General features: G+C 42.7%; 1 protein-coding gene across 1 annotated transcript in view; it reads left to right on the forward strand.

The window, feature by feature from the left end:
* The window catches only part of LOC138261625 (SCO-spondin-like), a 1,514,343-nt gene that overhangs the window by 980,256 nt on the left and 509,948 nt on the right, over nucleotides 1-24,139 (forward strand). Inside the window, exons 84-85 of the mRNA XM_069210750.1 lie at nucleotides 17,890-18,110; nucleotides 23,888-23,929. Coding sequence (XP_069066851.1) covers nucleotides 17,890-18,110; nucleotides 23,888-23,929 — 263 coding nt within the window. The remainder of the gene's footprint in view (nucleotides 1-17,889; nucleotides 18,111-23,887; nucleotides 23,930-24,139) is intronic.

Below are 24,139 nucleotides of genomic sequence, written 5' to 3' on the forward strand. Positions count from 1 at the left end.
ACCAGTACTCCACCTCCACCTTGCTGGCATCTGAGTCGGACTGGAGCTCTCTGCCCTTTACCAATCCAGCCACGGGCCCATCCATCTGGCCCATCAAGACTCACTCTCATTTCATCAGTCCATAAAACCTTAGAAAAATCAGTCTTGAGATATTTCTTGGCCCAGTCTTGACGTTTCAGCTTGTGTGTCTTGTTCAGTGGTGGTCGTCTTTCAGCCTTTCTTACCTTGGCCATGTCTCTGAGTATTGCACACCTTGTGCTTTTGGGCACTCCAGTGATGTTGCAGCTCTGAAATATGGCCAAACTGGTGGCAAGTGGCATCCTGGCAGCTGCACGCTTGACTTTTCTCAGTTCATGGGCAGTTATTTTGTGCCTTGGTTTTTCCACACGCTTTTTGCGACCCTGTTGACTATTTTGAATGAAACGTTTGATTGTTCGATGATCACGCTTCAGAAGCTTTGCAATTTTAAGAGTGCTGCATCCCTCTGCAAGATATCTCACTATTTTTGACTTTTCTGAGCCTGTCAAGTCCTTCTTTTGACCCATTTTGCCAAAGGAAAGGAAGTTGCCTAATAATTATGCACACCTGATATAGGGTGTTGATGTCATTAGACCACACCCCTTCTCATTACAGAGATGCACATCACCTAATATGCTTAATTGGTAGTAGGCTTTCGAGCCTATACAGCTTGGAGTAAGACAACATGCATAAAGAGGATGATGTGGTCAAAATACTAATTTGCCTAATAATTCTGCACTCCCTGTACTGGGCCTCTAAACCTACATGCCCCACCATATATTAGGGACTTTACGGGAAGGTTGTCAGTGCCAATTATAATTATACATAATTACCATATACCTTTTAAATAGAGCCGTGGCCGTTGGCCTGGTTAGCAGAGTCCAGGGCACAGTCAGTCAGTAACCACCAGTATCAGTCAAAAAATGGCAATGATCAGGGTAAAAAGGATGACTTTCTCACACCTTGCAAAACCTAAATAGAGGGAATAGGAATAGCTCATTTCACTAGTTTGATGCAGTTTGAAATAGATGTGTACCTCCTCCCCACGCCTCCCCACCTAATTTCACATTTCACCAGCAGCTTGTGTGCAAAGGATCAACATTACACCAATTTCAGTAAATACAGTCTTGCAATACAAGATTAATAAGTTCTTATTTTGGTGCAGCAATGGCACCTCACTGTCCACCTATTCAACTTTAACAGACATTTAAAATACCACTATAATATTTTTGTCCCAGGATATTGGATTAGGGCTAATCTGATAACCAAACATCAATTCTGGGTCCTAAACACAATAATCTCCATATGCACAAGTAGCATACATGACAAACCGACCCCCTCAGGATTTGGCAACATTGATTAAAAAAAATTGTGGCATAAAAATGGAAATTTTGCCTCACAACTATGGATTTATTGCAGCACTGTTACACACAATTTTGTGATTGGAACATGTTTTTCATCATATTTTTCTTTTTGAAATAGCTCATTAATGTAAGCATTCTTAATAGACCCTTTCATGATATTCTGCTGCTTTACCTCATCCCAATTTTTTTTATCTAGCACTGTCTTGTTGGAGTGTAAAATATTTTCTGTTTGCTTTTATTACTTGTGTAGTGCCCACAATTGTCCATTAAAACAGGCCTGCCACAAAAGACAAATCTGTCTTTTTAAAACACCAAAAAATATAATCCTTTTTGCAAGGTATCTACCAAAAGTGGCTTGAGAAAGCACAAGCATGAAAACTAACAGTATGAAGAATCAAACTATGTTTGGCAGAAGGGGTGATTTTGAAGGAGGACTGTTAAAGAGAAGAACAACAGCAGGCTCATGGAAATAGAAGCATTAAGGAAATAAAGACCAAGATTTTCTTGAAAGCTAGGAAAGTGCAGAGTATGTGAGATTTGTTCGCAAAAGCATCATCACAGATTCTATTTCATTTCAGCATGTCTAAGAGCCACTCACAAAGATCCACTTGTTACGTTGGGCAAGGAGTCTGGCAGTTCCCTTTGATGCTTCTGACCTATTCTGATTTTTTACATCATCCTTCAACCCGATGCACTTTTGTATTTGTTGTGTCAATAAGTAGGAACCAAAGTGTTATCTTATTATGAATGTATTTTTTTCTCTCAAAGCAGTCAGCACCACCCAGGTGATTGCTGAACATATTTTATCAAAGGCAGTGTATCACGTGGATAGACAAATTAACCATTTTCAACAAATGATTGACAACACTTCATTTAAAGTGAAGTTGTCTGCAGACTGTGCCAGAATTCTGATCTGTGCTTTGAAATACTTAAGCAAAATATGTTTGTTGTGCCTGTGCAAAGGGGGAAAACCCTCGACATTGAGTTAACTCACACCCCGAAGCCCCACACACATTCCTTCCTTCTGGAGCTCAACTTACAAATCTACAATCACGTTTTAGAAACCACTATTAAAAGTCAGACAGACATCTGGAACTATGGGTCTCATTTACTATGTTTTGGTGCGTTCCTGTCCTTGTCCCTTGCGCAGGCACACAAATTGCTGCCTAGCGCCAATGCCGGGGATGATTGTTGCACATAAACAGTCATTAATGGCGTTTTCCTCCTTCTATGTGTGCTGTAGAATGCAGCACACATAGAAAGAGGAAAGAACGGGCAAAAATAATGTTATTCCTCTCTGTTGCACCACTTTAATACCCCACCAGAGGTGGCCTAGGAATTTGACACATTCCTGTAAATCTGGGAATGTGTCAGATTCCGTCGGGTGTTGCTGTGGTAACACCCACAGAAAAACCCAAGGAGCGCCCTTTTTATGCAGTGTTTTGTGTGAAAGGAGTCCATATTTACAAGGCTATGAAAAGCTGAGCAAGGTGGCTTTGCGTGGCCTTGTAAATATGGGCTGGCATACTGCGCCACCAGAGTAGAAAAAAAAGACGCTCGGTGGCACACTGTGCCAGTAGGGCCGTGTAAATTAGGCCCTATGTTTATTATTTGCACGCACGGAATATGGTGTGCAGGTAATAAACACAACTCTTGGGGCCATGTTTAAGAAAAGTGGCGCTGCACACAGAGCAGCACCACTTTTCTAGTGCCCCTTAGCTCCCCCTAATGCCATCATGTGTGCGCCGTATTTAAGATACGTTGCACCATGGTGGTAGTTAGGGGACTGGCATCTGATTTTGTTTACGCTAGTCTGGCGCTTTCAAGGATTAGTGTAAAAAATGTTGACGCTAATCCTGCAAAGCACCCAGAGGCCCATTGTATGCAATGGAAGCCTCCTTTTAATGCCTGCTCTGAGCTTAGATATCCTTGCACCATTTGTTCCCCCCTCCCCCTAATGGGGGAATGTCCCATTTGCAAACATTATGCCTGGCAAAGGCATAATGCAACGCAAAGGGTTACAAAGTGGTGTAATGCATGCAGTCCTAGGCTGCGAATCCTCAACCTTGCGTACCTCGGCCAGCCCGGCTAGTGTGCCCCAAGCTGCAGTACAGGTGATGACGCAGTCAACAGCTGGTGAGGATGGTCAGCCATGAATATCCCTCCACCCCCTCCTGCAGTCTGAGGTAGGCAGGAGGGGAGCTGCACACCTCCCCCCAGATGGCAATGGGAAGGGGAAAGACTAATAATTAACTGACAGCATGCAACAGGTGAGGCCTCCATAACTCCGGCTGGGTACTGCTGCTGGGACACAACATGGCATGCTCAGTTGGGGCATGGGACTGAGAACTCTAGAGTGTAGTGATTTCTTTATTACTCATGCCACACTCCCTTGCCGCCATGTTAGTACACCTTCAAGACCCCTTGGACTGCCTTAGCTGGCCTTGCCGATCTCTGACTACACCTACCCCCTCTGTGCACTTCCAGGTGCCTTCTGAGTGTGATTGCTGGGGCGAGGGGTAACGAGCTTCCCCATGATTGACGGGTGGCGCTGCTCTTGAACTCTTAGAGGTGAACTGAATGCGGCCCCTGTGTGACCTGGCCTGTCCTAGAGGGGCCCGCGAATTTCTACAACAGGCTACATGTGCAGATTACAGCACTGCATCCTGTCTCTCTCGCTGAGCCAGACCCTGAAGAATACCAGTAAATGTCTACTCGCAAGGCGGACTTTAGATAAGGCCGGCTATCATTTGAATCTATGAATGCAACCCGCTCCCAGGAGAAGCACGCAAATCTAGACCCTACTGTGGCAGTGGATTCATCTACAGAACCTAACACGGACGGGGGTAAAGACACTACTAATAACGATGCAGCGTAGTTTGGCCAAGATTGATGGGAAGATCGAAGCACTTCTGGTGCTCTTAGACTCTATGGAGGAAAAGTTGGAGGGACATGACCAGCAGCTAACAGCAGCTGAGCACTGGATTTCCAATACCAAAATGCATTAATGAAGGACTGTAAATGCATGGAAATTGAACTGGATGTAGTAAAGAGGAAAACAAGAATTTAAGGTCTCAGAGTTGTAACATGCGTATTCCGGGACTCCCAGAGAGGGCGGCAATGAGGAAATTGGAAGAGTATTTAGAATATTTACTTGTGCCTATCTTTGGAAGTGATAAAGTGTCAACCCAATTTGTGGTGGAAAGAGCCCACAGCATCCTGGTGCTGCAACCGGTCCTGGGAGCTCCACCATGCCCAGTCTTGGCTAAGTTACCTATCTGCAGAGACTCCATACTTGACTTAGCCAGAGAACAAATTGAAATCACACATGAAGTTAACAAACCGTCCTTCTACCCAGATCACACCTAGACACCGCAAGACGGAAATTTACAATTGTGAAAAATAAGTTGCAGGAACTGAATATTAAATATGCAATGTTTTACCCTGCAGACCCGTGATTCTACTAAAATGGCAAACCTTACACCTTTACAGACCACCAAAAAGCAACCCACTTCTTGAGAACAAAGGAAAAAGACATAAGACCTGATACTATATCATCACTAAAGGTGTGGGGTAGTAGGAACTGAGGGTGGGACTGGGTCGATATTCCCTCAGTGTACAGTGTTAGAATCGCTTTAGATTCTGAAGTGGGGAAGTCATGGTGGGAAAATGTCCAAGTAAGGGGGTGCTGTGTTGTTCTACAGGTGGAGGGGGGAGTTCCCTTACGGACTAGGTGGTCTCACACACATAATAGTGTCTTGCTTCATCATTTGACCACCTAGCCCCACCCAAGTAAGATGATACTACTTGGGCGGACTCAACCTCTTGGTTAAAAGAACCAGAGGGAGTGCTGAAATTAGACTGACTGGATAATTACAGAGATCCAGATGGGGTGAAAAATAAAATTACCAAGCAAGTCACCAATTGCTACTGCTAGTTTTAATGAGGGTGTATGCTGGTAAGGCTAAGAACAGGGGGGGGGGAAAAAGAAGGCTCGTTAGAGGATAATGTCTCTTGGAGTCTAAAAAGGAATACGTATGACCAACATGTTTCTGCCCTCACAAAGTGCTGGTAGGTCAGGGGCATTCGTCAGGGTCGGAGCACACGCAATAAGTGAGGTGCTCAAAGTGAAAAATGTATGGCCTACCTGAACAGGTAGTTCACGGTGGGGTAGGTCTAAAATAGCCCGTAGTTGGGGGCGATTTGCCTCTGGTCTGGCTAGTGCCCGGGGGGGGGGGTTCCCTTGTAGTCACACTCACTCCAAAGGAAATACCATGGGGGGTACCTACATGCCGGAGCCAGGCCGCTGATACCCCAGTGGATCTGCTTCGAATCACGACCTCAATGACATTGAATGTATATACTTATTTTTGACTATTGCATACTTGCATTCTGCTGCATCGTGACAAGGGAGAGTCACCAAGGCGGCATGAACCACACATCAGGGCATACAAACTTGCTTACTACTACCTGGACTCCCATTGTGGGCACTAGGTAGTCTACGGAATTGGCCACATTGCACCATTATCTGTATTTTTTACTTTCTGCTGTGGTTCTATTACTACAAACAAAGGCACTCTATGATTTGCTTATTGTTTTTTTCGATATAATTCTTGTTATAGTTCACATGGTTTTCTATTAGACACCCCTAGGCATTTGTTGCCTGAAATATGGGAATGTTTCTCAGTGAAATGGGGATGTTTGTGTTGGGGTGGGGGGAAATGTCGCTGATCAGATAGAGCTCAGTGTGAGAAGCAGGGTAGGTTGAGGGTAAAATTGAGGAAAACAATTACACAGTTGCATAAGTGACTGCTATGTGTACTCTGTAGCCTTACATACACTGTAGCCTAATGCATACTGCTAGCACTAGACACTGACCATAGACCCCATCTGGTGACATGCACGACATGGAATGTATGAGGTAAAAACAACCATAGAAAAATATCCCAGATATTAGCTTATGCCTCAGAACACTTGATTGGCATTCCCTTGCTGCAGGAAACCCATCTCCTGCCCCACAAACTAGCATGTGACTAAACAATGGAACTTCCATAGATTTTTTGCCTCATATTCCACCTACTCAAGGGGGGTTGCTATGCTTATTAGACATGGTCACGGGTACCAGGCCTCTTCATATTGTGACTGAACCAGAAGGGAGCTACCTGATAGTTTAGGGGATACTGCAGTAAATACCTCACCATCATCAACACTTATGGGCCCAATCATGACGACTGGCTTTTACTGCACAGTGGTGGCGTGTAGCCTCCACTTTCAACTGAGCATAATATTATTCGGGGAGAGGGGGGAGGATTTAAATCCAACGTTACATGACACTCTATATAGTTCAACATGGTGGTGCTTGAGATGCACTACCTGATATAATACAGATTCACAAACTAATCAACATCTGGAGAGCACTCCTGGGTGCCAAACGGGAAAATACATTTTGGTGAGTGGTATATAGGTTGGCCTCTAGGCTAAACTTCTGGTTGGGGACCAAGAATGCTCTGGAGGGGACACATGACATTACACATATGCCACAGACACTGTAGGACCATTCTCTGATGAAACATGTGCTTTACCTGCCAGAGGAAGGCTTGACACATTGACTGTGGCACCTGTAACCAACCATGCTCCTTGACATGGTGTTTGAAATGGTGTTTCAGGAGGAAATTAAGCAGACTATAGTGTTTGTCAGGGAGACCAGAACCTCGGGGTCTGCGCACGTTCCCAACATGTCCACCACTAGACAGCTCCAACACTCTGATAGATAAATCACAGAGACTAAGAGAGTCCAAGCGGGGAAAAGGGGATTAGGATGGGAACAGCTGGGAAGGAGACCTGTAGGAAACAAAAGGTTAAAACACACAATATCAAGATTATATCACATTGACATTTACTAGACTATGATTCTTAGCATTGCCATACTGTAACCATGGATAACTTAAGAAAGGACTAATAACTAGGCCTCAAGACGTCTGGTTACCTGGGAAGGAATCAAGAAAGATTAATACAACTTTTCAATGAACCTTTTCATGAAAATGTTACACATTGACTAGTAATATAAGAACGTTCTAGAATTATGTTTTCCAAAATCAAACATGGTCTTTTTGCATGAGGACAAAAAATAATCAGAACGATTTCCTGGAACACAATAGGAGTTGTATTAAGGACTTATTATGCACATATAATGTAACATCTAGAATTTTAGTACTTAATTTTAAATGCAGAAAAAGGAATTGCGAACACTGCTGATTTCAACAAGAATATGCAAATGCCATGAAATGATTGCGCACACTGCAAGCGATCTGAAACATCAAGTTTTTAATGCGGGAATGAATCGCGCGTCTTGCCAATTCGAATGCCACCATGTAAATGCCAAGAAATGGTTGCGCACAATGATTATCAAAGTATTAATTGCAAGGAAGGAATCGCACGTCTTGCCGATTCGAATGCCACCATGTAAATGCCAAGTAATGGTTGCGCACAATAATTATCAAGAATTAAATGTACGTAATGAATCACACGTCTTGCCGATTCGAGTGTCACCATGTAAATGCCAAGAAATGCTTGCCACAATGCGTATCAAGGGTTAAATGCAAGGAAATGAATCACTCGTCTTGCCGATTCGAATGCAACCATGTAAATGCCAAGAAATGGTTGCGCACAATGCGTATCAAAAGTTAAATGCAAGGAAATGAATTGCGCCTCTTGACGATTCGAACGCCACCATGTAAATGGCAAGAAATGGTCGCGCACAATGAGTATCAAGAGTTAAATGCAAGGAAATTAATCGTGCGTCTTGCCGATTCGAACGCCAACATGTAAATGGCAAGAAGTGGTAGCGCACAATGAGTATCAAGAGTTAAACACAAGAAATGAATCGCCCGTCTGTCCGATTCGAATACCAATATGTAACTGCCAAGAAATGGTAACGCACAATGAGTATCAAGAGTTAAACACGAGAAATGAATTGCGCGTCTTGCCGATTCAAATGACAATATGCAAATGTCTAGAAATGGTCGCTCACACTGTTGCCGACCCGAATCTCAAAAGTCAAATGCCAAAAATGAATGGCCCGTCTTGCCGATTCGAATGTCAACATGTAAATGCCAGAAATCAAGAGCACATTCGCACGCACAAGGAAAAATCTCCCAATATGAAAATTAGGCCCAAGAACTCGAATGCCTTCGAAAACGGGATCAGGGCCCAGCCCGACCTCCGTCTTACCGCCCTGATCAAGGATCACCAATACAATGAAGGGCAAGGCCTGGAAGATCAAAGTAGGCCTCCGGAACAGGAGCTCAGGAAATTGCTGCTGCTCTGCACCGGGACTTCTGAATAGTGAGCACGTGGAGCAGGGCTGGCTTCCTTACATAGAGTCTGGCCCAGCCCACAAACCACACCCAGTCATGCTGCAGAGAAAGCTTCTAGAAGGCCCTGGAAAGGGACCACACCCTGACACACTCTGAAAGCCTGTAGCATTACATTGCAAATGAACAGTATTTACAAGCACCTTGAATATAAGTCTTCAGGATTAAACTCTGCAATGCAAAAGGTTAAAAAACAGCATAGCAACATAATGCATGAATTACGTTATTTCATAAGTGTTGGGTTTTTGCATTCCAGTCGCCCGTAGAGCTTGCACTGCCCTGATGTTGACAGTGTTGTACTTAGACATGAATAAGAACTCAGTGCAGGGACTTGGAACACTGTGGGAGGCCTTTAAGGCAGTTATATAAAGAGCGTGCATATCAAAGGGAAATGGCATTTTCAAATCGATTAGAGGCACCCTTACTAGTATAGAAGGATATTGAAACAACTAAAGACTCAGTATAACACCGATCTCGATCCTGAGACGCATAGACATATCCAGTTAAGTTCACACATATTCTTCAACAAGGGAGGTAGAGCAGTGGTTCCCAACCTTTTTACTTCTGTGGACCCCCACTTTATCATTACTGGAACCTGGGGACTCCCACTGAATCATTATTAGAATATGGGGACCCCCTTACTGAGGCTGTTCATCACCACCCCAGGGGTGGTGCCCAGAGCTCCTCCAGAGTGTCCTTAGTATTAGCCATATAGGATTCCAAGGTGTGGGGACCCTCTGGAGACCTCTGAGTGGCCAGTGCCAGCAGGTGACGTCAGAGACCCCTACTGATAGGTGCATACCTGGGTAGGTAGCCAATCCCCCTCTCAGGGTGCTAGTTAAGGTCTCTCCTCTGGGTGTTTCCTCAGATTCGGTTTGCAAGTTTCCTCCAGGACTCCTCTGCATCCTCTGCTTCAGCTTCTGACCGTCGGATCAACTACAGACTGCTCCAGGAACCGCTGTAACTGCAACAAAGTATCCAGGACGACTCCTGTGACCTGCAACTTCAGCTGCAGCCAGCATTTGCAACAGTTTCCAAGGTGTGCACGCTCTGAGGACTGCCTGTCTTCACCCGACACCAGAAGAACCGAAGGAATTTCCTGTGGAGTAACAAAGTCACTTCCCTGCTTCTGCAGGCACCCTTCTATGACAACAACTGGTACTCTGAGACTCCTCTCCTGATGACGAGCATGCTCCCTGGAACATAGGTGGTGGACCGAAGTGACCCAGACTGTCCGAAGGTCCAGCTGTCCAAATATGGTTGAGGTAAGAGCTTGCCTTCCTGTGCTGCGACAGTACCCCTGTGCACTGCGTCTTCTGTGGCTCCTTGGGCTTCTGTGCACTTCTTCCAAATGTTCTTTGTGCACAGCGTAGCCCAGATCCCCAGCACTCCATCCTGCAACGCACAGCTCCTTCAGTTGTTCTCTGGTGACGTGGGACCCTCCAGTGTAGTGCTGTGACGACTGCACTTTGTATCTTTTTTGTCTGTGTGTTCCGGGACTCCTGTAGGTGCTGCCTGGTCTTCTGAGGGCCCTCTGAAGTGCTGAGAGTCCCCTCTGTCTCCTCAGTCTGAGATGAGACCCCCATGTCCCTCCTGGGTCCAGGCACCTCCTTTTTGACGCAAACCACACACTTGCTTGAACCAAGGTTTGTTGGTGGAATACAGCGACGCAAACAGCCTGCATCCAACAACTCAACGTGGGACATCTCCTGTACCAAGCAGGAACCTGCAGCCATCTTCTTTGGTGCACTTCTGTACTTTTCTTCTGACCAGAGAATCCACTTTTCCACCTTCGTCTAGGTTGGCAGGGCCTCCTGTCGTTCCTGGACTCTTCTTTGACTTCTGGACTTGGTCTCCTCTCTCCACAGATCTTCACGTTGAGGAATCCATTGTTTGTTGCTTGCAGTCTTGCTAGGTTCTTGCAGAATCCTTTATCACAACTTGTAGTGTGTCCTGAGGAAACTTGCTGAACTTTACTCCTGCTTTTCTGGGCTCAGGGGTGGGGTACTTCGCTTATCTTTGGTGTTTACCTACACTCCCAGTGCCACTCTACGCACTACACTTGCCTAGGGGGGAATTCGACATTCACATTCCACTATTTTAGTAGATGGTGTGTGTTGCCCCTAGGCCCTTTACAATCTATTGTATTTTCTACTGTTTGCACTATTCTATGACTGTTTACTTACCTGATTTTGGTGATAATACTTACCCCCAGAAGGAGTATTGCCTCTAAGATATTTTTGGCCTTATGTCACTAAAATAAAGTGCCTTTATTTTTGGTAACACTGAGTATTGTCTTTTATTGTGTATAAGTACTGTGTAACTATAGTGGTTTTGCAGGAGCTTTACATGTCTCCTAATTCAGCCTAAGCAGCTCTGCTACAGCTACCTCTAAACAGCCTAAGCTGCTAGAACACTGCCTACATTTCACTAATAATGGATAACTGGACCTGGTATAAGGTGTTAGTACCTTAGGGTTTCTTACACTCCCAGCACCCCTCTACACACTACTCTTTCCTAGATGGGAAACTGACATTCGCATTCCACTATTTTAGTATATGGTTTGTGTTCCCTCTAGGCCCATTGTAACCTATAGTGATTTTCACTATTTGCACTATTTTATGATTGTTTACTTACCTGATTTTTGTTACGAGTGTATATTTTGTGTATAATACTTACCTCCTAAGGGAGTATAGCCTCTAAGATACATTTGGCATTATGACACTAAAATAAAGTACCTTTATTTTTATTAACACTGAGTATTGTCTTTCTTGTGTGTAAATACTGTGTGACTACAGTGGTATTGCAATAGCTTTGCATGTCTCCTAGTTCAGCCTTGGCTGCTCTGCCTACAGCCACCTCTAGACAGCCTGGCTTCTAGCTACATTTCACTAATAAGGGATAACTGGACCTGGTATAAGGTGTAAGTACCTTTGGTACCCACTACAAACCAGGCCAGCCTCAAAAAACAGAGCTCAAAGACAGACTGCCACGGGCTCATGTAATACATACATTGGGACATCTACGTGTTGGAATACATGTTGTAGGGAATTCATTGGCTCATGAATCTGCTGAATCTGCAGTGGTAAATGTAACCGTTGATCTGATAACCCATTCCCATATGAGGATGGATGATGACATTTTGGCCACTGTAAATGCTTAGGCTGACGGCAAGCCCTTACCAAAAGCATACCCAACAAAATATTCCTACCACTTGAGTGCCCAAATTATTCCTTACACAACAATACAAGGGGAGGATGATTGTGTGATCTCCAACCAAGATAGTAGGTTAGAACTGATCAGAGCAGCTCATGAGTGTTGCTTCTGTCCAAGCTGGTGTGGCAGCTACAATTTCACTTCTATAAAAATGCTATTGGTGGCACTGTCTATACAAACAGACCGAACAGTATGTCCTTAGTTGGGACATCTGTCAACATATAAAAGGTTCCGCTATCAGGCACCCACGGCAAACATCCCTTAGTACCCAAAAAGCCTATGCAGTGGACCATTGCGGTGTGCTATATTCAGATTGTGCATACAAATATTTCGACTAGCAGAAGACTTTTGCTTCAGATTCCATTGGGCGTGGCCATAGAGATCGGCTGACGCTCACTCTGTTATTAAAGATTTGCAAGTCTTTATCAGGACATATGCAGTTGCTGCATTACATTTGGGCCAGGGCCCTGCTTTTGCATCAAAAGCTTACATGGACACCATGGGAATATTAGGTGTAGCTGTGCATTATTCTTCTCCATATCATCCTGAGGGTAATTTAATAGAGGAAAGATAAAAACGAGACTTATAGCAATCCTTAACAGCTAGAGTTATAGTTTCAAGTCGTAGTTGAGTCCTGAGAGCATTAAATAATCTGCCTAAAAGATCTTTGGGAGACGGTACCCCATATGAAGTCCTGTTTGGCATCCCTGTGTATGTCCCAGATCTTGATGGTCCTGGTGCAGTGGCAGCAGACAACCCTTTTGACATAAATTCATGTGTCACTGTCTTACAAGAATTACAACAGCTCCGAGAAGAACATTCCAAAATACACAGTCTGCCACTTTGAAAATGAAAGAGTCAACAACTTCCACAGGCTGGATTAAAAAAATTGGGGATCTGGTTCACGAAAAGGTTCCTGTGAAGCAGGAGTTTGGCCCATCCTACCGTGCAACGGTGCCTGTTCTTGGGATACAAGGGACAAGAACTATAATTTTACCACCCCTGCCTGGCTCTAAAGGCAAACGTTTTGTATCCAGTGTTCAACTAAAATTACATCATGTTGCTTATCTTGCACAGTAGACCATGAGAACTCCAGGGTAGCACACTTTCCCCTCTCACTACCATACAGGAAATACCTATTCAAGCATTAAACAATGCTGAAATTGTTTCCCATAGGTTGGGAGAGTGGAGAATGAATGTTTGTTTATTCCGTTTACCGCTACAAGCACAAGAACTGTCTAAACTGTAATCTCTAATTTACTCATGCAACACAAATTGATGGGATTGTCTTTCATCTGGATCGGCCTCAGTTTTTTCACAGACTGCTTCTGGTTATTTTGTCTACAGGTACGATTTTTCTTTAGCTTCTCCAGCTTCAACTATCGCTTCAGTACATGGTATGAGTAAGGTTTTCAGCTGGCTTAAATGCACTTATTTTATTCGTCCACGGTACTGCCTGTAGATTATATTGCCATTGCTTGCATCTCTCCTATGAATGGGATTTGTTATTGTCTTCTTTTTGCTTATACATGGGCATTTTCTTCCTTAACACTCTGCTGTTGAACCAGCTGTTGGATGAGGTTTTAAAGCCTTACTTATTGCCCCTCAAAGTGTGAAGAGACTTGTCCCTTTTGAATGTTTCTTCTGTTCCACTCCCTGACGTGATTGTCTGGGATAAAGTTCCATATGATATATTTAGTCCTACTGAAATAATACAGATTCCATATGTTTTTAAAATTTCTGTGAATGACATTGGTACACTTGGTGTTTTTTCCGATGACCGGGATGTTAAAACAGTTGATTAGACGCTTTGTAAGCTTGAATATTATACTTTATTTGATAGTGAAGTAATGTGCATGAATTCGGCAAATTAGGGTAAAATGTTCTGTTATGATCATTATGGTCACCTTTACTTACATAGAGCTAGTACCCCTTGAACAGTTTTTAATTATATACAATGGGAACATTGTCCAACTCCACCTGTGGGGAGTCCTCTAATATATATATAGATAAATTCACTTATTTTTAAGGGCATGATGCTCCTAATCCCGAGTCATATTGCTTCAAACTGTTAACCACGAAAGTAAAAAAAGCCCTGCTTACTGACACTAAATTTATTTATTCAGATTCATTTGTTTATCAGTTAGCCATATAAGGCTATGAAAATTGGAAAATGACAATTGACATAAAAACGGTTTGGAGAGAGAAAGATTGGCAGGTACCAGGCATGTATGTCGTTTTCAAAGCATGTTTGATTCCATTCCAAATGATTTTCTTGAACAAAACTGTTAAGCAAACAGTGTTCCGTGGGTTAGCAAAAGTTAAAGAAATGAATGTGCCCAGTATTCCCTCTATATCAACATTTGAAAATATTTTGTTTCTCAAATAGTGACCTGCTGTGGAAATGTATGTTTCCCTCTCACGCAAGAGATACAATTAGCACATTTGTGGCCTCACATTGCTTTTTCTAATATCAATTTTGACAAGATGAGCAGACTGAAAACATTCTTGTTTCGAAAACACGTGACGCTCACTTCTGCCCATGAAACCTATGCCCTACAAGTAGCAAGGTCATCAGCAGAGATACAGTTCCTTTTAAATACTGTGGGGCAGATTTAAGAAAAGTAGTGCAGCACCACTTTTCTTGCGTCCTTTAGTGAGCCCCTACCGCCACCATGTGTGTACCGTATTTAATATGCGGCGCACCATGGCGCAGGGTAGGGGCAATAGCGTTATTTTTATAGATGCTATTAATATTGTGCAGGAGTAGCGGCAAAAGTTTGTCGCTACTCCTGCAGAGTACAAAGGGTCCCACTGTATTTAGTGGTATGCCCCCTTTTAATGCCTGCTCTGAGTAGGCTTTAAAAGTCTTCCTTGCGTCATTTTTTCAGCCCCCCTAACGGGGGAACGCCCCCTTTGCATACCTTATGCCTCGCGCAGGCATAATGTGGCAAAAAGGGTTACAAAGTGGTGCACTGCATGTATTGCCGTACTTTATAAATATGGCGCAGAATTTTTGGCCTAACGCCACATTAACATAAAAAATTACGCTAATGTGGCGTTAGAATGGCGCTTAAATATGCCCCTAACTTTCCAGGACACTTTAGTGAATTGGTAAGTCACATTTTTAAGGCTTCCAGTATTGCAGGGATTGCAACTTTTTTAGGCCAGGTTCTAGATTTGTAAGTACACTCCAGACTGTTTTGGGAATAATATCATCAGCCATTCACTTACTTTTTGAGTGTTTATGGAGGCTTCCTGATTGTATTGGTATTAATTGGTGATGTATTGCTGGTGCTATTTTTGATTTGCACTTTCTGCTCCATCTAAAAAAAGAAGAGTGATGGAGCTTCCACCGGCCCAACTGTGTTGTATGATGCAGCACTTTGGAGTATCACTGTTGGAGGAATTTGATAAAGACTAGTCACTGTAATTTTGACGAGTGTTCTGCTGTGTGCAGCCTGTTTTCCATTTCCTAGTGTGTCTTGTTCAGCAACAAGTGCTTTCTATGGACATGAACCTGATGATGTTCCTGATGAGGGTTCATTCCCAGAGTTGTCCTACAAGGTTGGGGTTTCTCCATTACCCCTTCTATGAGCCATCCTTCAGGAACTAGGTTGCTTCGGCTCCTGGTGCCCCGGCACTTGGCACAGAATGCTGCCCGATCTGTTATGGCTGAGGTTAGTGAGCATGTGTGCTGCTTTGAACTGTTTGGTGAGGCTGTGATGGTCAAATCATCTGCCGAAGTGGGGTCTCTCTTAAATTCCATCTCCACTGATGTGTTTGATTACTTTATGTGGGATTCCAATGACTTTTAAGTGGCACATTTACCAAAACAAGCTATTTTCTATTTGCTCATATCCTTTTGGATTGTTCTGCTTGTTGAGATGGACATTTTTTATAGTTTTTAAGTGTATTTTTTATATAGCATTTTATTGCTGTTAGGGTATACTAGAATCTACACTCCAAAACTGGCAAGGGGAGGTTGTTGGGAGGCCCTCTTTAGTATCTGGGTTGGGCACCCCTGTCTTAGCTTAGTTTATTGGTTTGTGCCTTTTTACATTCATATATATTTTTAATTGTGTTTTTGAAGAATTCTTGGCATGATAATGGCACACATGAATAATAAGTATCTGGACATCCAGAGATTCAGAGGTTTGGCTGAGGCACTGCGAGCTAGGCAGGAGTTAGGCCCAACAGCTTCCAAGCGGTGTGGGTTGCACTTAGTCTGTTATGCTTAGTGGAGCTGCCATCCTATACACGCAGTCTTATAATAAGTATCAGGCCATCCGGAAACTTATTATTGCTATGTGCAGTTATTGTGCCATGAATTCTTCAAAGTTATACATTTTTCAGGTTTTTTTTATTTTCCTCTAAATAATGTTCTGCAAGAATATACTGAAATTGATGTGATAAACTATCAGGATTGTAATTGTGACAATAATTTTCTCAGAAATGGCTTAATTTTCATTCTGAGAAAGTTTATGTGTACCATCTCTTGGCCCTGATGAAGCGACTTTGGTCGTGAAACACGTGTTGGCCTGCAACTACAAGAGTTGCCTCAGAGAGAAATAATCAAATAAAGTACTTTTTTATTATACTCTAGGTCTCATTGAACTGAAGTTACTTACTTTTTTATCTCAAAAACATGTCTTGTTTTTTGCTTTTAAATGCAGGAGATAAAGGTTCACTCCTGCTAAATTTTTGAGGTCTTGGTGTCTCAACTTTACTTTTGACCTCTGTATCCCTCCCTCTCTTTGAGATTTGGAGGTTTGACTGAGGTGCTGCAAGCCAGCCAGGAATTAGGCCGACAGCTTCCAAGCGATGTTGGTTGCACTTAGTCTCCCATACTCAGTGGTGCTGCCATCCTGTACATGCAGTCTTATTACTAAAGTAGGAACTGCATAACAGAATCACATGATGAGAATATCTTGTCACATGTAGTTGATGAATATTTCTCAACGTTTTCTCAGTGCACTTAAACACTGCCATGTTAACATTGACTAATGCAGGCTTCTGGCCTCATGACTGGTAGAAAGTCAAGCATGTGACTCTATGAAAATTACCAATGTCAGAGAACAACAATTAGAGGTAAATATCCTCTTTTCTGTTTCCTGCTCAGGAATGATCATATGCAAACTGGTGCTCTGTAGTGATTGATTTGGCTTTCATGCGAGAACAAAATTAAATAAAAATTGTTAAAAAATTGAGATTTGTCATTGAAGTACTATCAGGAAAACAATATGATTATAACAAACTTCACATCCAGTATCCATTACTAATCCAACGCACTACCAAGCTCCCAATCACCACACTCCCTTCAGTAAACTGGAAAGACTTTTGGTGAAGGACAGTGGGCTAACCTTGACCACAGACCAATCTCCACTCACACAGCGGTGGCCAAAATACCAATGTTGCTGAGATTTTAGGTAGCCCTAGCAATCCTTCTCATTACTTACCACCCACAAAGTAGGGCATACCTAAGCTCATCCCCGGCCTCCAAAGCCTTTATCACTATTTAAAGGTTGAAAACTGAAAGGGAATGAAGCCCCACACAGCAGCAGTGTTCAGGTTTCTTCACTGACGTATGGCCACACTTGACATGGCGATGCAGGCACGTTCTTTTGTTTGGACCACTGTTCTAGAACTCCCTACCCCGTTCCCCTAGAAGTGGCCAAGTTCTCTATTACTTTGATGCTTTGCACCTTCTCTTGGGAGACACAATTGTATTGTGGGTTCCAAATCTCTGTACAGTATTTTATAGTGTTTGGTGTTCAGATGTTCCAGTGTGCCTCGATTCTGAGTTGAAAGGAAATGGAAAATATTGATGATGGGTGGTTTATTCTTGCTGTGAATGCTTGAGGAGGGTGGTGTGGAAGTGCTGTAACGTCTCTTTTCCCCTCTTGTATCTCTTCTAGTGAATGCTCCAATGGCCAGCTGAACTGTTCCTTCTCCCCTTGCACTGTGGATGGGGGATTCACACCATGGACTGTCTGGAGCCCTTGCTCACTCACTTGTGGAGGTCTTGGCAATATGACAAGGTCACGCGACTGCACCAACCCTCCCCCAACCAATCGGGGCAAAGATTGCAGTGGTCCAAGAGTGGACATCAAGTACTGCCAGACCCCAGAATGTGCTGGTAAGAGAGCTACCAATAGTACAAATGCATCAATCACTGGTACAGTCATCATTACTGTTGGCACATCTTCTACTACAACCCCCTCTGCATCAGAAAAACACCAGCACTGTTTCACTGGTTCACATTGTAAAGCTATCCCTCAATCACACCACTTCTGGGGCTTAGCAGTTACTGGTGCAGCAGGTGCAGTGGCACCGAGGCTCAGAGGCCTGGGGACTCACTGAACTCTAATTATTGCTTATTTCACTAACCAGATAGCAGTCAGGGGCATGTTTATTGCTTGCACCATGGCCCATGGTACCCTAGAATGTCACTTCAACACCGGTGCAAAATAGGGATTCAGCTCCTGAAAATGCCAGCACATTTGATTCCGAACAGCCGCTCTACATGTGGGAAAATGGTTTTAAGTTAAGATCAGCTTTGCTGTAGGATGCCTGAGTACAAATTTGCCGGAAATCCTGAAGAGTTCTATGCAGGCTGGTAAGGGCACAGTTATTCATGTGTTATGCTCACCCCGTGTGTTGTGTGCAGTGCTTCAGACAGTACCACAGATAGTCGTATTGCTTACTCAAGCCCAAGGATCTGGAGAGGAAATGCTCCTAAAAAAGGGGAGAATTAAAGGAATAGGGCAGAAGATCTTGAGCGGGTGGCAACCAGTGGTTTAATAAAGGCCCCTGCAGCCCCCATGGTGCAGGTGTTCCCTGAGCTCCAGGGGCCCCCCTCAGCACAGTACCCTGGCCTGAGAGCTCATGAGTGAGACCGGAGGGGAGGGGTCCTCCATGTGGTAGGTGGGGGGGGGCCCTCACGTTTTGTTATGCCACTGATGTCAGCCAATTATTTGAAACATATGCCAACCAAAATAGAGATGCTATTGAAATCCCCCCAAAAAACTATGCATTTTCAGCATTGGCCTGTTTACAGTTCCTACGAATAAAGTAGGACTGCGCGTTAGGTCAGCATGAACTTCAGACTATAGAGATTTTGTCCACATATACCATCAGTAAACGCTGATGCAACTCCTAGCTAACTCACAGTGATCCATCTGAACCCCCAACCTTACCAGCGTGCCAGTTGGTAAGCAACCTCGAACATGACTCTCTGACTCCCAAAGAAGTCATGGAAACAGATCTATCCTTTTGATGTTACTTTGCACGCCCAAGGAAAACCAAAGAAAGATGCAAAGCTAGCTTTTCAAACATTGAAATAATCATATTCTTGTATCGAAAGCATGAACTGTGGTTATTAGGCAAATGAAACACACCATGGTAACCAGCATTATGAGAATAGAAAAAAAGATAAACATTTCAACCAAAGTAAAGTTACATTGTTGTTACGCTCCTATCTAGCCCTACCTACCCTCTGCCAGATCCATTGGAATAGCCTAGCCCCCATAACTGGGTATCATGTTCCAGAAAGCAGGTCTGTTGTGGTGCAGGAGTTCGGCCTATGCAGGATGGAGATCAGAGCCAGCAGGGCTACATCTCAATCAGAGTGCACCATATTGCTCCTCTGCTGAATGTAGCAAAGAGGCAGTTTATATAATAAAAGCACTATTCATATTGCACTGTCTCAAAGGTGCAGAGCTGATGTAATGGTTTGTCTGGAGCCCCAGACCTAACTCCAGTGGACAATCATGGTACAAGGGCATTGTGTTCTATGTGCCTATCCTTAGACTGAGTGTACAGACTACATGGCAGCTCTGTTTATTACGAGTAAGCTGTACATACACTAGCTTCTTAGTACATTATCGTGTTAGTGTAAAAACATGTAAAAAATCACCATTAGAAAAAGATGTCAAGCTAAAATGTGCATTCTAAATTGGAGACTCAGTGTGGACCCTAACATGATTCACCCCCCTTATTATGAGCCTCCTTCCTGAAGAAAACAGAATACATATTTCTAGTATTTATGGTAATTTCAGTCAAGGTCTTAAAACCCATGTCTCTAATGTTAACATTTTTTTCCAGTTAGAATTCCTGCCTTTAATTATGCCCTTTTGGCTTGCAGGGCACGCTTTAAGGATGACTCAGCTAATTTATTATAAAAAAGTTTTTCTACACGGCAAAGTCACTTTTCCTTGCCGGTTTCAGAGAAGTGTTTTTAAACTGTAATTCAGCCAGAGTTCACTAGTGCTCCCTGGAGCCATACATTTTTGGATACATGTGCGTAATGTAATTGTTCACCATAGCCCATGTTTGAAATGTAACATCCATACCACTGGTGCGTTTTTTGCATCAAGATACAACAGCATTACTGGGGTGAACCCACTTTTACAGTACAGCTTTAAGGACAGAGCACAAGCAGTGTGGCACTGGATGGCAGTGTCACAGCACAGAGCCCTACACCAGCAAAAAGAGGGTACAGTAACAGGCAAAACAAACAAAGGGACCCCCCAAAAAGGCAGGTTGTGAGGTTTTTCAAGACATTAACGAGTATCCCGTGGTCAGTCGCTTCAAATACTTAAGAGAGATCAAGCAAGATAAGCATACAATCCTCTTTTTCCCATTACTGACACGATGTGAATGTGGAAATGGAACATTACAGTCCAAGGCCCTCTTTACAAGTGTGGTTGTAATAATGAATTGTGTAGAAACAGCACTGTCTATTAAAATGTCTGTTGCAAGAAATGTGGTAATACTGCACCCTTGGGTATTATGCGAATACATTTCACCTGGTAAAACTTAATAGAATGAGTCTAAATAAATAAAGAATGAGCGACCACGTGCAGAAATCAATAAAGAAAACATGATTTCTGCTTTTATTCACACCCTGCTTTACTAGTAATTCCAGGTGAAGAATTATTGACCCATTTTTTCTATATCTGGCGCACCTTTTTATAGCTCTAAGCTCTGGTGTAAACATCGGATCAGTCACGCCACTCTTTGTATGGACCTTCAATTATCGACTGAAAGTGTACTGCAGGTACTAATATCAGCACGATAATTCAATTGAAACCAATCTGGTTAAAAAACCTAGAGGAGATGTTTCCAAACCAGAGGTGTATTAGCACATTAGTCAGAGATTTAGTCATTCAATGAATCCAGTCATCAGATAAGTTTATATATCAACCCAGTTGTATAGTCCGAGATTATACATTGTGAAGATGGCAATTCAAATCATTACAAGATACAAAATGCAGAAAAGAGGAAGTATTGGTTCCATAAAGGAACTTCACTAAACTATCAAAAAGTCAGGGGGAATTCTAAGTGGAAGGTGTCAGTTTTAAAGGAACCGAGTTAAGGTTCAAGGGAAAAAAGTAGCAGTGTTCACAAGACAAGCTGAAGAACCAACAATAAGGGAAACCAGCAGAACTAGGGAAATGTCTTCCCTCCACAAAGTCACGTCAGGATCTGCTAAACTATTTTAAGACATGTAATAAAAACATACATTGCTTTCTCCCCAGAACATCTACCCTCCGACTCCCCACCGATGGAGCAAATCAGCATCTTACAAACTCTGCCTTCTTTTGTGGGTAAAATGTATAAAGAAAGTCGATTCTATAGAGACATAGCCCTAATGGCTATCAGTTCTTTACCAATAGCTAGCAAAGCTCCAGCTGTACTGGTTGCAAAATTGACAACTAAGGTAAAAAGCTTTCTAATCTTTAAGTAATTCAGAGTCACACCTAAGGAACGAACCATAGTGCTAAAAATATCTCCCTCTCTTTGTAAAGCATTACTGTGCTTAGCTCTTCCAGAAAATACAGCTGCCTGACTATTCAAACTATCTAAATGATAGACTTTGGAACACAGTAGTGCTAAATAGCAAGTCTCACACAATTTGCTGGCAGTTTGAAAAAAGCATTCTTTACATACACAACATAAACCTTAGGAATGACAGGATCCTTTCCTGCAACTAGCTGTTTTTTTAATCTAGAACCTTAAATGTGTGGGCACATTTACACGATCCCATCAATTGAGATTTTGGAACCTTATTTTCTTTCCTAAAGAAACACAACTTCCCTTCATGTTGCCAATCAAAGCTCAGTTTAGATAGTACTCCCAATTCTTGGTATTTTTCTTTTTCTTTTCATACATCTTGCCTGATATCTCTCCAAGTTCTCGTCTTCTGTTAAATTACTGCTCTTCTATCCTCTAGTTCATCACTGAACTTCTTCTAAACAGGACCTAATAAATATGTTAAGTTGTGGCTTTGGGCATGGCAGTATAAAGGTTAACTGCAGGCTTAAATAAATGCCAAAATGGCCCTATCTCGTTTGCATTAGTGTGGGGATTCAAAAATGTGTACATGTGCACTTCTGACTGGACCAAAGCATAATTTGAGAAATAATATTCAAAGTGACCTTGTCTGTAAAATAAACTAAGGAGAATACTATATGAAATACCATAGGCAAGGGGAATGTAGTGATATGTTATACCTTCCACCACAGATGAGGTTAAATGTGCGCATACATAACAATCCTTGGCTTGCATTATGTTGGTGTACTTCAACGGCATCTTGAAAATGACATTAGAAGTGAAATATCCCTCAAAAACATCCTCAAATCAAATATATGCTGCTCTTCTAAGTGTGAAACAGTAACAGTAGGCTTGGTGTTAGGCTTCATAGGACTATTATCTGCTGGGGAGCTTAAGCCTATAATCAAAACAGTCATTAAAATGATAATGACAAGCAGCACTATAGCCACAATTACTTTACATTTATTCCTGGCAATGATTTCCTCTTAAAAGCAAGGCACATACTGAAATCAGCTTTGCAAATTTTTGTTGCTGAACAGGGACACTCGGTATTTTTCTTTAGTGTTCATTAAACGATTTTGCGCAAAACTATTAAAGCAAGAAAGTGAGATTCTTTTATGAAAATGTGAATGTTTCCACTCTCTAGGTGTGTCTCTATTTTGAGTTAATGTCCTTCAACATAGGGCTAAAGGGGAGCTGTGTTGTGTATAAATTATAAATGTAAAATGTATCCACATCCTCATGCACTGAGGCAGTTACCATGTATAGCAAGATTATACCTTTTCAATGTGACAGTATTAGAACTAAGGGCCAGATGTAGGAAGATTCCAATTTGCGAGTCGCAAATTGGAATGTAGGATGGTGTCCCTGACACCATCTGCGACTCGCAAGGGGGTCGCAAAGGCCCACCTCATTAATATTAATGAGGTGGGCCGCAATTTGCGATCCCCTTGCGCGTGGCGGCATTTACAGGGATGGTGGCCTGCTGCGGACAGCAGACCACCATGTCTGTGACTGCTTTTAAATAAAGCAGTTTTTTTTTTTTTTTGTAATGCAACCCGATTTCCTTAAAGGAAAAGAGGTGCATTGCAAAAACAAAAAATGAAACGTTTTTGTTTAATTTTTTCAGAGCAGGCAGTGGTCCATAGGACCACTGCCTGCTTTGAAATTTTTTTTGCAGTTCCATTCACAAAGGGGAAGGGGGTCCCATGGGGACTCCATACCTTTTGCGAATAGGTTACTACCCATTTCAAATGGGTGCAAACTGCGATTGGTTTGCGACCGCGTTCGTGGTCACAAAGCAATCTGGCATTGCACTGCGACTCGCAATTAGGAAGGGGACTCCCCTTCTTAATTGCGACTCGCAAACCCGTTTTGCGATTCGGTAACCAGGTTACTGAATCGCAAAACGGGTTTTGTGCATTGCATAGTGCAGTTTGCACGTCGCAAACAACGAAAATCGCTGTTTGCAACATGCAAACTGTTACCTACATCTGGCCCTTAGTAAATAGAAATGTGCCATAATGTTTGAAAGCCATCATTGTTAAATACGTGTTCCTATTGTCATCATATTTATAGAAGCTCTGGAACCTACCAAGGAGTCACCAACTGGCCTGCCAGGTAAGAGATTTTACTACTCTTTGGCCTTTAAAAATGCCAATGAAGTAGCCTTGTTTTCATATAGAAAAATATTCACAGAATGTGGTTAAGTATATTATTCCACTTCGGTTTTTCAGATAGGTAATATACAAATAAGTTTGTAATACTATACAGGAACTCACTAATCTAGCATTAATGTATCTAACTCTGTTTTCTTTATTTGAGATTGTA

Source organism: Pleurodeles waltl, chromosome 10 (genome assembly GCF_031143425.1).
Source record: "Pleurodeles waltl isolate 20211129_DDA chromosome 10, aPleWal1.hap1.20221129, whole genome shotgun sequence".
Classification (NCBI taxonomy): Eukaryota; Metazoa; Chordata; class Amphibia; order Caudata; family Salamandridae; genus Pleurodeles; species Pleurodeles waltl.